General features: G+C 45.1%; 1 protein-coding gene across 2 annotated transcripts in view; it reads right to left on the bottom strand.

The window, feature by feature from the left end:
• Positions 1–20,640, bottom strand: part of HTT (huntingtin) — a 182,880-nt gene that overhangs the window by 54,983 nt on the left and 107,257 nt on the right. Inside the window, exons 44-50 of one of the 2 annotated variants that reach the window (XM_075857408.1) lie at positions 19,745–19,921; positions 18,855–18,931; positions 18,390–18,528; positions 17,001–17,123; positions 15,469–15,682; positions 11,045–11,190; positions 10,789–10,966 (exon numbers count right to left, since the gene is read on the bottom strand). In XM_075857408.1, coding sequence (XP_075713523.1) covers positions 10,789–10,966; positions 11,045–11,190; positions 15,469–15,682; positions 17,001–17,123; positions 18,390–18,528; positions 18,855–18,931; positions 19,745–19,921 — 1,054 coding nt within the window. Of the gene's footprint in view, positions 1–10,788; positions 10,967–11,044; positions 11,191–15,468; positions 15,683–17,000; positions 17,124–18,389; positions 18,529–18,854; positions 18,934–19,740; positions 19,922–20,640 lie in introns of both variants that reach the window. The other variant, XM_075857398.1, reaches the window with a different exon arrangement.

Genomic DNA, 20,640 nt, shown 5'->3' with positions numbered 1-20,640 from the left:
AGGCTGGTCACTAAGGGGTTAACGTTATATTGTAATAGTTTGGACTGTAACAGACGTGGCGATACCAATTACGTTAAATATTTTTAATTGTGGGAGGGCGTGGCTTAGCGGCGTATGTAAGAGGACGCAGGAACCGGAGCTCCCGCAGCCGATATCCTGGAAATCATCCTGAGACTCCACTATACTAACGCGGACATACCTGTGGTGAAAGAGGAGACGGCGGTGATCCTGCAGGCATAATTCTGGATCCGACAGAGGCTGTTATGACCCAGTCCAGGAAATCTAAGGCAGCAGAGGACGGTGAGCTGGGGCTGCAAGATGGCGCCGACATGTGCTCGCATGCAGAGAGCAGGGATGTGAGAGGGGCGGCAGCATCCAGGCTGGAACGCTTTGCCAGGAAGGCCCCTATGAAACCTGAGGCAGATGGAGGGACGTCGGATGGAGGGAAGGAGCAGGCTGGCCGCACAGGCTCGAGATATGAGCCGCTGCGAGCACAGATGGAGTCAGAGGAGGAGGAGGAAAATGGAGGAGACGCTTCAAGCGGTTCAGGAGGAGGATTAGATGGCGGCATGCAGAGATTGGACAAGCCTGGCCCAACGCTGGCAGATGTGTTTTCGGCGGTAAGCCTGAGTAATACTACGCTGGCTAAGCTTACCTGCCAGGTGGGGGGAATTAAGGAGGATTTGTCTATCATACGCCATGACTTACAGAAGGTGTCAGAGCGCACAACAGCGGTGGAGGGCCGAGTCAGCGACTTAGAGGATGGAATGCTGCCCATGAGAAGAGATGTAAATGCGGTGGCGGAGGATGTTAAGTATCTCTTATCCAAAGCTGATGATTTGGAGAACCGTTTAAGACGAAATAATGTGAGGATGGTGGGAATACCTGAAAAAGTGGAAGGGTCCAATCCGGATTCCTTTTTTGAAAAATGGCTTTTGGAGGTTTTTGGAAAAGAGTCGCTGACCCCATTATTTGCAGTGGAAAGAGCACATAGAGTACCCACGCGTCCTGGTCCACCAGGGCGGCCACCGCGACCTGTTCTGGTAAAGCTGCTTCATTATAAAGATAGAGATATAATTCTTCGACAGGCCCGGGAAAGGCAAGATATTCGGGTGAACGGTGTGAAGGTGTCATTTTATCCGGATTTCTCTGCAGAAGTTCAGAAGCGGAGGATGCAATTTCTGGACATAAAAAGGCGGCTGAGGAACCATCGGGTTCAGTATTCCATGCTGTATCCTGCAAAGCTTCGGGTGGCGGCGTTGGGATCCGTGCAATTCTTTGAGAATCCGAAAGATGCACTAAGATGGCTGGACAGTCATGAAGATCGCTTACGGCCGGATCAAGAGGAAGCGGCGGCGTGATCAACAGGCGGATGGTTAAAGAGGGGACTCTCCTATGAAAGGAGGAAGATGAGTTACATGAGGGCATAAGGCCTTGTTTTTATGCATTTATATGTTGGTCTAAGGTTGGGCTGAAGTTCATATGTCATTAATGGTTGGAGGGGTGGAAAGTGCTGTCAGTTTAAGGGCAGAATGGGATATTGGAGTCATAAAAATACTAATTGTTTATTGCGGAGGAGGTAGCGGGAGGTTCTTGGTTCAGAAGGTTAAAACTGTAGGGAAACAGAATGTGTCTCTACGAAGTGAGTGGGAAGCTGTATGGTCATAGTGGTGAAGTTTTCTTCGCCAGCCTGAGCCCTCTTAGGAGGGTATATTTATGGAAAGTTGGGGGGGTTAGGGTGGGGGGAGGGGAAAGGTTTTGGAGGGAAAGGGAGTTTGAAACGCAGTACGCTCTGATGACCACTGGAGGTAATGGGAATAGCCACTGTCAAAAGCAAGAAATGTCCAGATGGGGGGTAGGGTAAATTTGTTGTCCTGGAATGAGAGAGGTATGGGGGAGATAGCTAAAAGGCGAGCTATATTGGATTACCTGAAAGGGCAGTCCGCTGGAGTGATGGGCTTGCAGGAAACTCATCTTACTGCTGATACGGTGCAACAGATACATAGGGTGTGGATACGGCACAGCTTCCATTCCTTTCATTCTACATACTCGAGGGGGGTTAGCCTCCTAATGCATAGAGATGTGCCGTTTAGCTGTTTGGATTCCTTTAAGGATAGGGAAGGTAGATATGTCGGGGTGCATTGTAAATTGTTTAACTGGGAATGTATAATAGTGGTGATGTATGTGCCTCCCCCGTACTCTGTGGTCCCAATACGAGAGGTGTTGGAGAAACTGGCTGGATGGCCTATGATACCGACCATATTGATGGGAGACTTTAACAACATAATGGATAAAGGGTGGGATAAATTTCCAAATGGGGGGGGGGGGGGAGAGAGATGTTTGTCTGACGAGGTTTGGTAAATACATGATGTTAGTTGGGCTCACGGATATATGGCGGGCAAAGTGGCCTTCTACTACGCAATACTCGTGTGTATCATCTACATATGGATTACTGTCCCGAATAGACCTAATGTTTAATAATGGAATGGGGATGGAAGGGGTGGAATATTTACCGCGATCGCTGTCTGATCACTCTCCAATGTGGTTGAAGCTCCGAACAGGTTTACAGACGGGCGGGTTGAGAATGCACTGGAGTCTCAACCCGTTTTGGATACGCTTGGTGGGAGAGGAGACCATAACTATGAGCCTGAGAGAATACTTCGAATTTAATAAGGGTACGGTCCCTACAGATATTCTATGGGATGCTATGAAAGCGAATATAAGAGGGGTGTATATAAGGGAGATCACGCACATAAAAACGAAGACAAGGCAGGTGGGTCAACATTTGACAGACCGGGTGACAATAACAGAGCTAAGTCACATTACCAATAACACTGCGGAAACCTTAGCCCAATGGAAGGCTGCTCAAAAATTGCTTAAGGAACACCAGCTGGAGCAGGCAGCTAATAAAAGATTGTTTTTGCAACAAAAATATTATGAGGAGGGTGAAATGACGGGCAGATTATTAGCAAATATCGCACGGCCGGAGCGGGAGAGCGCGTTCATACATCAGCTACAGACAGCAAACGGGACTATGGTGGGGGAAACAGGGGATATATTAGGGGTGCTGACATCATTTTATAAGGAACTATATCGCACTAAGGTGGACTATCCAGAGGATCTTCTGTCAGAATATCTGGCAGAAATGACATGGGTTACCTTGGGGGAGGAGGAGAGAGGGGGGTTGGAGGAGTCAATTACTTTAGAGGAAATACAGGAAGCGGTGAGTTCTATGGCGAATGAAAAGGCCCCAGGGATAGATGGTATACCCACTGAACTGTATAAAACATATGGAGAGACGGTTCTGCCAGAGTTGCTGGAGGTGTTCCAGGATAGTTTCGCCAGAGGGCGATTACCGCAGACAATGTATGAAGCTGCTATAGTTGTAATTCCCAAAGAAGGGAAAGATCGGACGCAACCTGACTCTTACAGACCGATATCTCTGTTAACCGCGGACGTAAAAATTTTAGCCAAAATACTAGCTAATAGGTTGTCGCGAGTAGTGACTAAAATAGTAGGGACGGATCAGTCGGGATTTATGCCATCACGTTCTACAGCAGTTAACTTACATAGACTTTTCTTAAATTTGCAGACAGATGCTCCGGAGGCGCGGTGTAGAGCAGTGTTGTCTTTGGACGCTGCCAAGGCGTGGAATGGGGCTACTTGTGGGCTGTATTGGAGTGGATTGGCTTTGGACGGAACTTTATAAAATGGGTACAACTATTATATAGGGAACCGGTAGCTAGGGTCAGAGCAAATGGAAGGATGTCGGACTCTTTTAGGCTGGAGAGGGGGACGCGACAGGGGTGCCCACTTTCTCCGTTGCTGTTTGCACTAGCGATTGAACCCCTAGCAAATATGGTAAGACAACATCCGGGGATAGAAGGGTTTCGTTGTGGGGAGCTGGAGGAGCGTATAGCACTATACGCGGACGATATACTGTTGTTCCTGGGGGAGATAGATCATTCACTGCCAGTGATAATGACGATATTGGAGAGGTTTGGCAGATTCTCAGGATTAAAAATGAATTGGAGCAAGTCGGTGTTGTTACCACTCCAGCCAGTAGATACGCCATTGATGGTTGGAGGAATTGAAGTTCCGTGTGTACGGAAGTTTAAATATCTTGGAATTACGGTATCAGCAAGGGTGCAGGACTTTGTCGAGTTGAACGTGATACCATTAATGAATAAGTTAACAGATAGGACCAAAGTATGGCTTGGGTTACCGCTGTCAGCACTGGGACGAGCAAATCTCATCAAAATGATTCTGATGCCCCAGGTTCTCTATATTGTGCACAATGCCCCAGTGTGGTTGCCTAAACACTGGTTCAGGAGAATACATAATTTGTTTAGAGACTTGGTGTGGAAAAGGGGGATCCCCAGGATTAAAATGGAAACGCTCCAGTTACCAGCTGAACAGGGGGGGTTAGCTATTCCAAATGCGTGGATATATTATTTAGCAGCTCAAATACAACACTTTAAAGGATGGAAGAATAGGGAGGATTGGAACTCTAGTGGGAAACTGGTGTACTATATGGGCCAGAGAACGGATTTATTAGAGGCCATGGAGTCGCATAAATTACGGAGGGAGGCGAGAGGGAAACCGACTCTACTATTACTACATAAAGTTTGGTGGGAAAGTAAGAAGATATTGGGGGTTACAGGATGCTCCAACTATATGCCCTTATGGGATAATCCATATCTATGGGAATTTAATATTTTGGAAGGATTTCAGGATTGGGAACAAGCAGGGATCAGATATGTGCACCAGTTATACGAGGGAGGGACTCTCAAGCTTTTTGCACAATTACAGGAAGAGTTTGGACTCTCACACTGGCGGTTTTACCAATATCTTCAGCTAAGGCATGCAACGCAGACACATGAGAGGCTGGTGGACATGAGTTGCTCCACTATGGGAGGGATGGAACGGGTGCTGGGGGCACAGGACACTAAGGGGATTATTTCGGTGCTATATAGTATGCTACTCGCCAAATTTCTGGGAGATCCGCTGGTGGAGATTAGACGTAAATGGGAAGAGGATGTAGGGACTATAGCGGATGAAGAATGGGAGGAAATACTTGGATCGCCCAAAATAGTCTCTATTAGTGTAGCACACAGGAGGTCGCAACTCTTTCTATTGCATAGGGTGTATAGGACACCTAAGGTGTTGTGGCAAATGCGAATTAGAACAACAAAAGAGTGTCCCAGGTGTATGTTTGATGGGGCGGACATAAAACATATGTTTTGGAGCTGTCCGATGCTAAATGTATATTGGAAAGCAGTTCAAGGAATGGTATCTAGAGTATATGGTAGAGATTTCCCACTGGAACCGAAGATCTTTTTATTGGGTTGTATGGGGGAGGAAGGAGGGGATGGAGTGGAATTACTGGCTATCAAAAAAGGTTTTGTATCACGCTAGGAAATTAATTGCAAAATATTGGCTGCAAGCGGATCCCCCGGAGGTGGCTGAGTTAGTTGGATATGTTAACCGCACGGTATCACTGGAACATCGGATATATCTGAAAAGAGGGGCAATCCATAAGTATGAGAAGCAATGGAGTAAATGGGTGAACACCTATAGTAATGTGACACATTAGATGAGATTTGAAGGTGGGCTGACGCATTTATATGTTCAAAGTATGGCGGGATCGCTGTTTGGAATACAGGAAGGATGGAGGAGGTGGAGGGGTTTGGCGAATCAGGGAACAGAGGAGGTACTGCGAGGAGGGGGGGGGGAGTTTGGTTGTTAGGGTTAGGGAGGGGGAGGTATATGAAGGTACAACTAAAGATGATGAAATGCAAAGTGTAATGTAATTGCAGGAACTTTGTACTAAACACACGATGTTATGCTGTTGATTTGTTTTTCTCCTGTTGAGTGCTTCCTTTGTACTTTATCAGAAATGCAAAAGATGTAATACATGTTGTATTCTCAATAAAAACTTGTCTGATTTAAAAAAAATATATAATATTTTTAATAGTTCACATTACTTTAGTGGGAAAATGTAAAAAGTTTTTTTTTTTTTACTTTTAATATTTCTTATATATAACTAAAGTTTTTTAGTTAATTTTTAATTTTAGTCTTACTTGGGGACTTGAATATGCGATAGTTTGATCGCTTACACAATACTCTGCAATACTTCTATAAGGGTATTGTACTTTGTCAGCTCCTATTAAGCCCTGGGTACCAAGATGGCAGACCTTCATTAGGGCCCCAAACTGCCATGATAACCATCGGCACCCCACAATCACCTCGCGGGAGGGAGGAGCGATGGGGTGACAGACAGGGCCCCACCTTCATCGAACAGTTAAACGGCCAGGAACAGAGTTATCATTGATTCCGACCGTTAGTCCGAGGTGTCAGCTGTAATATAAAGCTGACACCCACAGCGTATGGAGCATGCTCAGACTGAGGGCCCCCCCCCCTACCGACTACAACGTACATTTATGTCTAATGTCTAACAAAACATTCAATTGTACAACGACTCTAAATAAGTAAATCCTCAGTTACAACTCAGTACAACTGCCGCCTGTCAGCCAATCATCTCCTCCTTTCTTTCTTTATATTTGAAATGAAAAAAAAAAAAACAATATTGCACGTCCAAGCCTAAGGGCTTATTTACACAAACGTGCTATACGTCCATCGCACGGACCTATGCAAGTCTATGGGGCAGTGCCCACTGTCCGTGAGTTTTGCGCAGCGTGAGTCCGCTGCGTAAAACTCATGACATGTTCTATATTTTGGCGTTTTTCGCGCCTCACGCACCCACTGAAGTCAATGTGTGCTTGAAAATCACGCGCACCACACGGAAACACTTCCGTGGGACGCTAGTGATTCGCGCAACAGCAGTAAAAGAATGAATGTAAACAGAAAAGCACCACGTGCTTTACTGTTTACAAACATCCAAACGGAGTGTCATAATGATGGCGACTGCGCGAAAAGCACGCAGCCACGCATCCATATGAACATGACACACGGCGCTGTTAAGTGCCTTTTGCGCACGCAAAACGCAGCGGTTTTTGCGTGCGCAAAACACACACGCTCGTGTAAATCCGGCCTAACTCAGTTACCCCTTGTATTCAAGGGAGGATAAAAACTCCACCAGTTTGTCCAAACAGCGTTGAAACTTGCACTTGGCCCCCCCCCCCCATGCCTGTTTAATCCGCATTTTAGAATTTATTAGTGCCTGCAGGAGGGACACAGCTGGTTACCAGGAGCCAAGGCCTTGTTCACATCTGCGCGGGAGGCTCAATTAGGGGCTTCCGCCAAAAATACTGGAAATAGCGTAGAATGTTGCACTATTTTTTCCGGTAAATCCATGAACACCCCCCCCCCCCAACCCCGACAAAAAGCCAACAGAACTTAAAGTCAATAGGTTCAGTCGGTGATGTCCACGGTGCAACGCATTCGGCGCTTCCAGTTATTCCTCTGATGGAGCAGAACAATGGAATATCAGATGCAGGTGTGAACTAGGCCTAACACTTTTCACTTCGTGTCCGCCTCCTAGAGGCAGAAGCTACAGTATAGCCACGGTCCTCTCTGTGTTCCCCAATAAACGGGACGAGAAAAAAAAAGCAAAAATCTAATCTAATTCAAATTCATTAAAACCCTTTATAGAGGGTTGGAAAATAGCCGGCACCAGGATCGGGAGGTACCGGGGCTGGATGAGGATGCGAGTGACGTGAGAGGCATATTTGGGACATTTAAGTAAATCTTACCAATATTTTTGTTGACCCACAAATAAAGTAAAGGCTCTTAAACCGATTAAAGATCCCTCAAGACCCAACTAACCATTGACATGACATTCCCTATAATCTATCCCACGTTATTACAGTACGACAAATATAAACGCGATCCAACCATAATAACCGTGCGATCGCAGCGCTACTTTTCACATTTTCCTCCCTTCAGGAGCGATGGCAGCAAAAAATCTCTGATTTATACAGCGAACAATGTATTTTCTTACTATACGGGAAGTCATTTCCATCTTCACTAGGCTCATCATTTGTAACCATTTATTTTTGGGAGACGTCTTATTTTGTATAGGAAAACTTTTTGGAGTTACCCTTCCACATAGGGTTAAAACTCCTCAATTGTCGGAATGTGTCTCCAGTATTTACATCAGTCCCCCCAACAGTTCACCATTACACACCGGCTATATCTGAAGTACGGGACGCGCCTATGTACCGAACATATTACACAAACTCATTGTGGTCAAAGTCAGGTCCCTAATGTTTACAGGTCCCTAATGCATCAAGAGGAGGGGGCAAGTCCCTTCATATTCAAAAAGGACCGGTCCTTCTACTTTTCACTGTATGTAATGACAAATCTCTGCTCTCCGCAGTGAATAATGTCTGGCATCTCTACAATCTCTGCTCTCCGCAGTGAATAATGTCTGGCATCTCTACAATCTCTGCTCTCCGCACTGAATAATGTCTGGCACCTCTACAATCTCTGCTCTCTGCAGTGAATAATGTCTGGCACCTCTACAATCTCTGCTCTCCGCAGTGAATAATGTCTCATCTCTACAATCTCTGCTCTCTGCAGTGAATAATGTCTGGCATCTCTACAATCTCTGCTCTCTGCAGTGAATAATGTCTGGCACCTCTACAATCTCTGCTCTCTGCAGTGAATAATGTCTGGCACCTCTACAATCTCTGCTCTCCGCACTGAATAATGTCTGGCATCTCTACAATCTCTGCTCTCCGCAGTGAATAATGTCTGGCATCTCTACAATCTCTGCTCTCCGCACTGAATAATGTCTGGCATCTCTACAATCTCTGCTCTCCGCAGTGAATAATGTCTGGCATCTCTACAATCTCTGCTCTCCGCACTGAATAATGTCTGGCATCTCTACAATCTCTGCTCTCCGCACTGAATAATGTCTGGCATCTCTACAATTTCTGCTCTCCGCAGTGAATAATGTCTCGCGTCTCTACAATCTCTGCTCTCTGCACTGAATAATGTCTGGCATCTCTACAACCTCTGCTCTCCGCACTGAATAATGTCTGGCATCTCTACAATCTCTGCTGTCCGCACTGAATAATGTCTCGCGTCTCTACAATCTCTGCTCTCCGCACTGAATAATGTCTGGCATCTCTACAATCTCTGCTCTCCGCACTGAATAATGTCTGGCATCTCTACAATCTCTGCTCTCCGCACTGAATAATGTCTGGCATCTCTACAATCTCTGCTCTCCGCAGTGAATAATGCCTGGCATCTCTACAATCTCTGCTCTCCGCACGGATCACTGACTTGTAACAACATTACATTATTTAATACCCTAGTTTTCTCACTGAAGGCAATTCCCTGTAAGCGCTGCCTGCACGGATAATGTGTCTCGCGTGCAATTCTAGATCCAAGTCCCTGCGCAAAAATACACAGAATAATGAAAAAACTGACACAATGACAACTATGATAAGAGTGAAAAGATCTGCAGCATGGGGATTGTAGATACACGTTTTATAGAAAGTATATATATCTATAAACGCATAATACACTAAACATACAGACAGCATTTATTCATTACACATAATAGAAATAGACATAAGTTACCATCTGCTTAAAATGAATGCAATTAAAGGGGGGAATCTCCAGCTAAATCATCCTCGCTGTGCAGGTGGGGTTGATGAGGACTGGGGTCTACCGTTCTAGCCATCGGTGGGTCTCCCAGAAGTTGCACCCCCGAAGATCTAACATTATTACCATAATCCACATGCCTAATATTACAATAATAAACCCGTATGTAGAAAACTCCTAAGCTCCCCCTAGAGGCGGCTGCAGACAGCTAGAATTGTGTTATTTAAAAGGGTTTTCCAATCCTAAGAAATTGATGGCCTATTCTCAGGATAAGCCATCAATTCCTCATCAGCAGGGGACTGACTCCCAGCACCCCCGCTAATCATCTGTTTTGAAGAGGCTGTGGCACTTGTACGAGCGCTGCTTCCCCTTCAGTCCAACCTCCTCGTACTGTGAATCGTCGCTACACTTATCGCAGCGGTTCACAGGATCACAGCCTTCAATCATTCAAGTGACCAGGAGAAGGCTGTAATACTGTGGACTGTCACTACAAGTGTGCCAGCGAATCACAGTACGAGCAGGTAAGGAATGAAGGGGAAGCAGTGCTCGTATAAGTGCCACAGCCTCTTCAAAACAGATAATTGGCGGGGGAGCTGGGAGTCGGAACCGTACCCATCAGCTATTGTTAGCCTATCCGGAGGATAAGCCAATAATTTCTTAGTGATGGAAAACCCCTTTAAATCTATGGTTAAAAAGAAGCTGGGGACGAAGAGCTCTGCATCATAAAAATGGAGAAGTGAAGCCCTAAGGCTGGATTCACACGAGCACATTAACGTCCGTAATGGACGGACGTATTTCGGCCGGAAGTCCCGGACCGAACTCAGTGCAGGGAGCCGGGCTCCTAGCATCATAGTTATGTACGACGCTAGGAGTCCCTGCCTCTCCGTGGAACTACCGTCCCGTACTGAAAACATGATTACAGTACGGGACAGTTGTCCTGCAGCGAGGCTGGGACTCCTAGAGTCGTACATAACTATGATGCTAGGAGCCCGGCTCCCTGCAGTTTGTTCGGTCCGAGACTTGCGGCCGAAATAAGTTCCGTCCATTACAGACGTAACATGCTCGTGTGAACCCAGCCTAATAAGTAAAATTATTAAATGAATCAGCACAGAACTGGATCTAAACATTTTCAAAGACGGAAAAATCACTATATAAGAATCTTATAAGAAGCAGCAGTGAAATGATTCTATGCAGAAAAGGTCAGTAACTTACCGGCCTCTATAATGAAGCGCACGCAGCTGATGAGAGAACAGGCATGTGTCATGTACTCCGCGGAGATCAGCAGATTCCACAGGACGGGCTGTTGGAGGGTCAGACAGCAGCAATCCAGCACAGCCTGGAGGTCCACGCTCAACGGGATCTGTTCATGTACAAAATGCCACGACACGGCCTGTAGAGACAAGAGAAGTCACCCACTGCTAATAGAAAATAGACAAGAGAAAAAAAAAATACCTGTATATTATATTACCTCAACTGACATCACCATGAACTTCACAATGTCCACTTCCTTCTCCTGATTTATATGAAAAGATGGAGGTATTTTTGGTAGAGACAGCAAATACTGCGCCAGCGCTCGACAGAGGGTGACGAGAGAGTGGTAGACATCCGCATCACCTTAATCCAAAGAAAACAGCATGATCTCGGTGTGTAAATGAGGTTTTCCATGAAAAAAAAAAAATGTGTAAGGTTTTTACAGTTTTGTTTTTTTTTTGCTGCTTCAAGAATTCTTAAAAGGGGTTGTCACATGACAGACATTGGTGGCATATCCATACCATCCAGACAATATGCCACCAATGCCTCATTGGTGGAGGTTAGACCGCTATGACCCCCAACAATCACTAGAACAAATTGGCAGTGGGGCTAGTAAAGCACGGTTGGCTCTGCTCAGTGTTTTCTGGGTCACCATACATTCGGCCATTGACTATAATGTGGAGAAAGCCAAGCAGTTCCTCTCTGTTCAGTAAGGGTCAGTTCACACAGAGGTTTTTGGCACTGAAACAACGCCAAAAGACACCCCAAATCTCCCCTCATTGAATTCAATGGGAGGCAGAGACTTATTTGTTTTAAAAGCAGGTTTTCACCACTCGCAAAGAAAAACGACATGTTCCTTTTTTTGGAGCGGATTCCGCCTTCCACTAAAATCAATGGGAGTCAGAAAAACTGAGTTTTTCGGCGCGGTTTTTGTATTGGAGTCATTTTAAAGAAGTCTAACAAAAAAACGCACCAAAAGAAAAGCATCGAAAACACTGGCATTTCAAAATCTGCCTCAAAAATCCTGCAGGAATTTTGAGGCAGATTTTTTCTACCTGACAAAAAAGCCTCTGTGTGAACTGAACCAAATGTGGTTTTCAGTCATTAACACCCAGGAACCATATACAGCTACAGGCCTATCATGAAGAGGGTTCACCGTATTATTACATAAATACTCGTATAGTCTGAACTGCACAGATTCATACCCCAGTAGCAAAAAAAACACGTAACCACATCCAAAATTATTACAAATGCAAAAGCTGAATCTCCGCAGGCAAACAAGCCAGCGATCCCAAATGCTTTACAAGTGTCACAGTAAACCCCAGCAGGTGTTCTCCTACCCTGAGCTGACAGACAAGAAGAAAGTACATTTATCAACCGTGTCTCAAACCTTAAAAGGGTAACTAAACGTTCCAATTTTTGTTTTGAATTTTCATAGTGACATGTCAGAAATTCAGGTTGGTGGGGGTCCGAGCACTGAAAACCTCACCGATCGCTAAAACGAAGCAGCAGAAGCGCTTAAGTGAGCACTGTGCTGATTAGATTCTGATCAGATCTCCTTGGTAAGCCGAGCAAATAGTGTACGGGCTCAATCTTTCTATTGAAAATGTACACCGCTCCGAGGAAAACCGATGAGAAATGAAGAGGAACAGCGCTCACCCGATCGCCTCACTTAAGTGATCAGTGGGGGTTTCAGTGCTCGGACCACCACCGATCTAAACTTCTGATATGTTACTATGACATGTCAAAAGCTTTTTGAAAGTTTAGTTACACTTTAAATGAATGTTCAAACGATGGTAATTCCCCAAATATACAGTTAGGTCCAGAATTATTTTGACAGTGACAGTTTTAGCATTTTTGCTGTTTACCAAAACATATTGAACGTACAATTATATAATCAGTATCGGCTCAAAGAGCAGACTCTCCACTTTAATTTGAGGGTATTCACATCCTAATTTGAGGAAGGGTTTAGGAATTGCAGCTCTTTAATATGTAGCTGCCTCTTTTTCAAGGGACCAAAAGTAATTGGACAATTATCCCAAAAGCTATTTAATGGGCTACATGGGCTATTCCCCCATTAATCCATCATCAATTAAGCAGGTAAAAAGTCTGGAGTTGATTCCAGGTGTGGCATTTGCATTTGGAAGCTGTTGCTGTGAACCCACAACATTAGGTCAAAGGGGCTCTCAATGCAAGTGAAACAGACCATCGTTAGGCTGAAAAAAATGAAGAAATCCATCAGAGAGATAGCACAAATGTTAGGAGTGGCCAAATCAACAGTTTGGTACATTCCAGAAAAAAAAAAAAAAAAAAAAAAGAGAAAGAAAGAGAGGACTGGTGATCTCTTGAACTCCAAAAGGCCTAAACGTCCACGGAAGACAACAGTGGTGGATGATCGCAGAATCCTTTGCATGGTGAAGAAAAACCCCTTCACAACATCTACCCAAGTGAAGAACACACTCCTGGAAATAGGTGTATCAGTATCTAAGTCTACCATAAAGAGAAGACTTCATGAGAGCAAATGCAGAGGGTTCACCACGATGGGCAACCCATTAATCAGCCTCAAAACTAGAAAGACCACATTACACTTTGCCAAACAACGTCTAAGAAGCCGCCCAGTTCTGGAACAGCATGAAGGCTGGGTTCACACAGAGTTTATTGCAGGTGGAAAAATCTGCCTCAAAATTCAGTTTGGAATTTTGAGGCAGATTTTGCTCTGCCTGCACACGGATTTTCGTGGAATTTTTCACCCGCGGCCATTGAGCGCCGCGGGAAAAAAAGCTGTGAAATAAACTCTCTGCCTCCAATTGATGTCAATGGGAGGTCAGAGACGTAGAAGCCAGAAGATAGGGCATGTCACAGAAAAAATGCCTCCGCCTCCAATTGAAATCAATGGGAGGCATTATAGGACGTTTGACACGTTTTCCAACACTTTTTCCGCGTCAAAAAACGCCATGTGAACTGGCCCGAAACTAAGATCAACCTGTACCAGAATTACAAGAGGAAGAAAGTATGGAGAAGGTTTGGAACGGCTCATGATTCAAAGCCACCACATCCTCTGTAAGACGTGGCGGAGGCAGAGTGATGACGTGGCGGAGGCAGAGTGATGACGTGGCGGAGGCAGAGTGATGACGTGGCGGAGGCAGAGTGATGACGTGGCGGAGGCAGAGTGATGACGTGGCGGAGGCAGAGTGATGACGTGGCGGAGGCAGAGTGATGACGTGGCGGAGGCAGAGTGATGACGTGGCGGAGGCAGAGTGATGACGTGGTGGAGGCAGAGTGATGACGTGGTGGAGGCAGAGTGATGACGTGGTGGAGGCAGAGTGATGACGTGGTGGAGGCAGAGTGATGACGTGGTGGAGGCAGAGTGATGACGTGGTGGAGGCAGAGTGATGACGTGGTGGAGGCAGAGTGATGACGTGGTGGAGGCAGAGTGATGACGTGGTGGGGGCAGAGTGATGACGTGGTGGGGGCAGTGTGATGGCGTGGTGGGGGCAGTGTGATGGCGTGGTGGGGGCAGTGTGATGGCATGGAGGGGGCAGTGTGATGGCATGGAGGGGGCAGTGTGATGGCATGGTGGGGGCAGTGTGATGGCATGGTGGGGGCAGTGTGATGGCATGGTGGGGGCAGTGTGATGGCATGGTGGGGGCAGTGTGATGGCATGGTGGGGGCGTGCATGGCTTCACTGGGTCTCTAGTGTTTATTGATGTGATTGAAGACAGAAGCAGCCGGATGAATTCTGAAGTGTTCAGGGATTTACTTTCTGCTCAGATTCAACCAAATGCAGCAGGTTGATTGGACGTCGCTTCACAGTACAGATGGACAATGACCCAAAACCTACTGAGAAAGCAACCCAGGAGTTTATAAGGCAATGAAGTGGAATATTCTGCAATGGCCAAGTCAATCACCAGATCTCAACCCGATCGAGCATTTCACTTGCTTAAGACAAAACTTAAGGCAGAAAGACCCACAAACAAGCAACAACTGAAGACAGCTGCAGTAAAAGCCGGGCAAAGCATCACAAAGGGGGAAACCCAGCGTTGAGTGCTGTCCATGGGTTCCAGACTTCAGGCCGTCATTGCCTGCAAAGGATTCTCTACAAAGTATTAAAAAAAACATTTTATTTCTGGTAATGTTAATTTGTCCAATTACTTTTGAGCCCCTGAAATGAGGAGTCTGTGTAGAAAAATGGTTGCAATTCCTAAACCTTTCACAGGATATTTTTGTTCAACCCCTTGAATTAAACCTGAAAGTCTACACTTCAATCGCATCTCAGTTGTTTCATCTCAAATCCAATGTGGTGACAGCAGAGCCCAAATCATGAAGATTGTGCCACTGTCCAAATAATTCAGGGCCTAACTATAGCAAGGACACGACTGCACTGGATTTACTGTCTGCATGTTCTTACAATATATACAAGCCTGAAATGACTGGAATATTGAATATTACTACAGGCAACTCACATACTGACAGTCAGAAATATGCTGGATCCAGAATCCGATACTCCAATTACTCCATTGATCATGTGGATGCTGAACAAATAGTAGCGCTGGGACTATGGAGTGCCATTCCTGTTTACCATACGTCTAATGTCTCAATTCTTAACATATTGGTAATGCGGTGTGGTGCTTTGTTATTTACCTAAAACCGTGCTGAGCTTCTCCCTGTAGGGGCTTCCGTCCAAGGGCCGCAGAGGAAGAAAGAGCTGATGAGCGTCTGGAAGCTGCTGAACAGCCTGTGAGATGAGATCCAGAACCACAGACCTTGTGGTTTCAAAGAAAGTGCTGTTCTGATCCCCTAACATCTGGTTCACTCCCAGGGACAAACAAGGGGCAAGCAGGCTCAAGTTAAACTCCTACATTGAAAGAAATAAGGTTGTAATGCAACCAATTCCATAAGTTGGGCTCTGTTCATACTGGTGTTTGGGGGTTTCAGTCAAGCTTTCCAGTATTTTCAAAGGAAGCAATAGTGCAGCTTGCGTTATTCGAGGTAAAAATATTGAAAGCCTGATTGAACCATGACGGATATCATAGTAAATCGTATTAGTTTGGATCTGTTCGAAAACATGACTTGGCGTCATGGCCCATTAAAAACGGAAGCCATGGTGCAAGTGTGAGCAGAGCCCAAAAATATGAAAATACATCAAAAGATTCACCAGAAAGAGCACTTGTCACTAGGTTTGAGCTACTAAGCCCCCAGCATTTCCTCACGCAGCTGGGGTTTAGGGTTTCAAACCTGCCCTTGTCAAAAATGGACATTTCAAGTTGAGTCCAAGAAATTAATCCAGCGGCATCGGGAACTTGTGCATTGCGTATATGCTGCCGAGCATAGTACACCTCTGGATTGCGCATGTGCAGCGTACGGTGCTCGACTTCATGTGCGTTGTAAGTTCTTTTACGAACAATTGCCAAAACTGACTTTTTCGACATGAGCAGTTTTGGTTTTGTGGCTCCAAACCTAGAGACAGGTTCCCTTTACAGCAAAAATAAAACGATGAATAGTTTATGAAAATTTAGACAAACAACTTGCAATATATTTTATACATCTAAAATTAAACATTTAAAGTTCAGGAAGGTAATGATTCACCTTGTGGAGGTCCAGCTTGCAGGGAGGTTTTTAGGGCAATGACCTCTGGGAAACTGTATGCAAAATAGCTCTCCTCCAGAAAGAAGAACACTGCCGCTCTCTGGATATGTAGTGAACATATGTTTATAGAGCAAGACATTTTATTACTATAAAACCTGCTCGTTCTTTGGGGGTGGGGGAATCATCTGTTCTGTCGTAAAAACTGCCCATCTCCCCCTATGTATATGTGCACTGACATATTCTCTATGTGTACCAGCACGTCTACATGTCCTTTACAGAAGTTCTCAGACACAGGAGCTGCCGTTCTGCATGTGATGAACAAGAGTCACGGCTGCTGTCCCCACCCAGAGCGGCGGGATGAGCAGACACCCCAACAGCTTGTCTGCAGCTCCGAGGCTACAAAGAAGATCTAGCAGACTAGATAAAGCTGATCTGAGTGACTGAGGTTTGGTAAAGATTATTTGACGTTGGTCAGACAGCACAGAGAACTTACCACTATCCAATTCCCTAGCGGTCATATTATTTTGGTGTAAGTTTCATTCAATCTAGAGAAGAAGCCCTCTAGTAGTAAATCATGTGGGTCATACCTTGCTGGCCATGAAGGAGAGACGCTCTGAAGGAGGGATCCTATTCACCAATTCTGCTCCTTCCAGCAGTGCAGAATCAGAGTGTGTATAACACTGCGAACGTACCAGAGACACATACCAGTCCTGTCATGAGAGGTGAGAGAAATGATATACAGTCTCATTAACATTACTAAAAGTGAATAAAAGAAATCCAATAAAAATAAAAAAAAATCCAGGTCAGATAATCTGGCACTGGTTTCCAACACAGAACTGACATATAAAGTAGACTTTCACAAAACCAGAAGCAGAGAACGGAACGAGATGACCAATAAGGAATTTCTGCTGAACCCAAAAATAAAGGAGTTTTCTCAGAATCCTAAATCATCAACTATCCACAGGATAGGTGATTTTCTGATTGCTGGGGGGGCCCCACCGCTGGAGCCCCCACTGATCAGAACGGGGGTCCCGAACCCGTTTCTCCTTACTGCTCGACTGCAGCGAGAAGGACATTGATTGGAGCGGCTGTCGAGCATGCGTGCTGCCACTCCAAAGTCTATGGGACTGACGGAAAAAGCAGAATATAGCACTAAAAATTTGGCAGGTTTCCTAATTGGGCTATTCCCCATATAGTACATTATTAAAGGGGTTAGCCGGGTTCCTAATTTTTACTACTGGCCTCAAACAACAAACTAAAAATACTTTAAAAATAAGTACTCGCTTATTCTTTCCCACGGCAATCCAGCGCTGATGCTCCGGCGGCACTCCTGGTGATAGTTTACATGCAGGCAGCAGGTTCCCACTGCAGCCAATGAGAGGGCTCAGTGGTGACAAATCATTTCTGCCATGAAATTTTAGGAACCTGGATAACCCCTTTAAATACAATTCATAGGACAGTTCACCGACGCTTGGTTAACTTAAACTAATTTTTGGTTAAATCAGACTATTGCTCAGGTAATTATCAGGACAGGGGTCTAAACTCTGAGAATACAGTTTTGCATTATCATTTGTTATAGGGCCAAAAGGACAGATTATTTGCTATTATTCAATAAAAAAATGTCTGCTACCCAAAGAGTTCTCTTTCAAATACCTGCGCTCTACAACCGTAGTGATCAGAACATCTTTAGGATCAAATCGGATTGTACTGATAATTTTCATTTTTAATACACATAATGGGCCTCATTTATCAAGACTGTCAGAAGAACTGGCCTTGTTACTATTGGCAACCAATCAGAGCTTTAATATCTTACACTGGCCTGGACAAACGTCATTTTTGATAAAGGAGGTCCATTATCTCTATGATCCAACACGGTTGGCAGGATCAGAGTAATAACGGCCGATTGTCTGGTTATATTGAACGTTTATAATTTGGACTTGTAGGCAGTGTACCCTATGTACATATGATAAACCCACCTCATCAGGTTCCAACGTCTCCAGCCGTGGTTGATTTTCCCCGTCCAGCGGGTGAGATGTCACTAAAGGTAATGGGCTGATTGTTTCTGGTGCCACAGTTGACCGAAATCTGTCCAGCAGAGAATAAAGTCTTTGGTGCCTGAAGAAGTAAAAAAATAAGAGCGAATTACATAGGTATTTTTTGAGGCAAATTATGGTAAACACCAATAGTTGCCAATCAATACGCTAATGATGGGATAAGATTGCTCGGCACTTTCCATAATTCCTATAGACTTCAATAAAAGGATGTGCGACCACTATTAGCTTCTATGGGGAGAGGAGCCAGCCCGAATTAGCAAATGTGAGTCCTGGGACCCCCGCTCTCCTGACATCTCCATGCCCCAGAGTTGTGGCCCACATCTATTAAACATTTAATACATATGTATACCCTGCACCATACAACAATTCTACTATTTTTAGGATTACCTTTGCGCTAATCCACTGTTTTGCAGATACTCCTGTATTCTGTCCAACTCCCCTACAGGTAACTGACACGTTCTATTCTGTACGGAAACAACACAGATATTATACAGTGAAGACAAATATTTGACTGTAAATTTTATATATTTTCTATAAATATTATAGGAAATCCCTGAACCCCGGAAGGATGCAGCTATTGGTTTACTTTTTCCATCAACGTAGACACTTGTTTGTTGTGGGGGGGGGGTGTATTTTTTTAATGGCATCATTCATACGTTCCAGTATAAAACAGTATAAGATATATTTTTTTTTAAAAATTCACCATTGTATTTTTGGTTTTGTTTTTACAGCGTTCGCCGTGCGGTATATATGACCTGTTAAATGGGTTATCTCAAGATTAAAACGTATTTCCTAACCACAGGAAAGGCGTTAACATGCTAATCGGTGGGAGTCTGATCACTGGGAACCCCACCGGTCACAAGAACCGGGTCTCGTTCCCCGATTTCCCCGCTCAATTCACTGTCTATGGGACTGCGGAGATAGAGTACAGCGCCCGGCTATCTCCAGCAATGACTTAGAGAATGAATAGAGCAGAAGGGCGCAAGAGTGACATGCCGCTCCATTCATTTGAAGGAACGGGGCTCCCGTACTCGTGATTGGTGGGGGTCCCAGTGGTTGTTCCCCACAAACAGCATTTGATCACCGATCCTGTGGTTACGAGAGAACTTTTAATCTCAAGACACACCGTTTAACCGATGGTCATTAGGATTACGGCGATACCAAATTTTGTATGAATGGTTAGTAATATTGAAAGGAGTAGTCGTCTATAAAACGTTGTTCGGTCTAGACTAACAATGCCGCTCACCAATTACAGCAAAGTCGATACTTTCCTTTACCTGTGGCGTAGCAGCCAGCAGCATTTCTACCCGGCGACACGCCAGCGTATCCACCATGCGGGCCAGCACACGGAATGGAGTGCAGAGCAGCTTGTCAATGTACAGCATCAGCACGGCACCGGACTGGCTGAGGTGGATGCCTTCTAGACACTGCAAAGTTTTCTTCAGGGACGATGGCTAATGGATAAAGAAGAAGAGGGGGCCGTCAGGTTCTGGGTAAATATTTTATATTTTCAGATTATTTTCCACTAGTTCGCCCTATAACAAACAAAAATGCAAAAAAATATGATAATGAACAAAAAACAAACAATAAAAATCAGGCTTCTCTGCTCATGTTTGAAGTGTAGGGTCCCTTTTGAAGGTCTATATTGTGGAGTTGCACATTTTGCAGTTCCTTAAAGGAACAGTGTCATCACAAATTATTTTTTTATATGTTAAAGATGTTAGTGCTTTATTAAAAACGTTTATATTCATTTGTGTGTTTGTGTTTTACTTTTTCTTATTTTTACACTTTTTCTTCCCTATGGGGGCTGCCATTTTTTGTTCCATTTCTGTCTGTGTCGATTAACGACACATACAGACATGGAATACGGCAGCCACAGTCCCATAGGGACTGCGAACGGCTCCCGTCCCATTGACTTCAGTGTACGGCGTCTGTGTGGGAACTGCGCATGCGCCGCTCCCACACAGTCCAATTCGAAATTGGCGCCGTCCGGCGCCATTTTCCTGTGGACCGGAAGTCGCGGCCGGACAGTAATATTACTACTTCCGGTCGCGGCTTCCGGATTTGTGCACTTGGACCAGCGGCAGCAAACGGAGCGGACGGGCCGGAGGGAGCCGCGGCGGCAGGAGCAGGTAAGAGATTTCAATGTATGTCCGTGTTTGTGTGTGTTTAC

The sequence above is a fragment of the Rhinoderma darwinii genome, chromosome 1 (genome assembly GCF_050947455.1).
Source record: "Rhinoderma darwinii isolate aRhiDar2 chromosome 1, aRhiDar2.hap1, whole genome shotgun sequence".
Lineage (NCBI taxonomy): Eukaryota > Metazoa > Chordata > Amphibia > Anura > Rhinodermatidae > Rhinoderma > Rhinoderma darwinii.
Note: the sequence above shows the minus strand (reverse complement) of the source record. Positions and strands in the feature narration are given on the sequence as shown.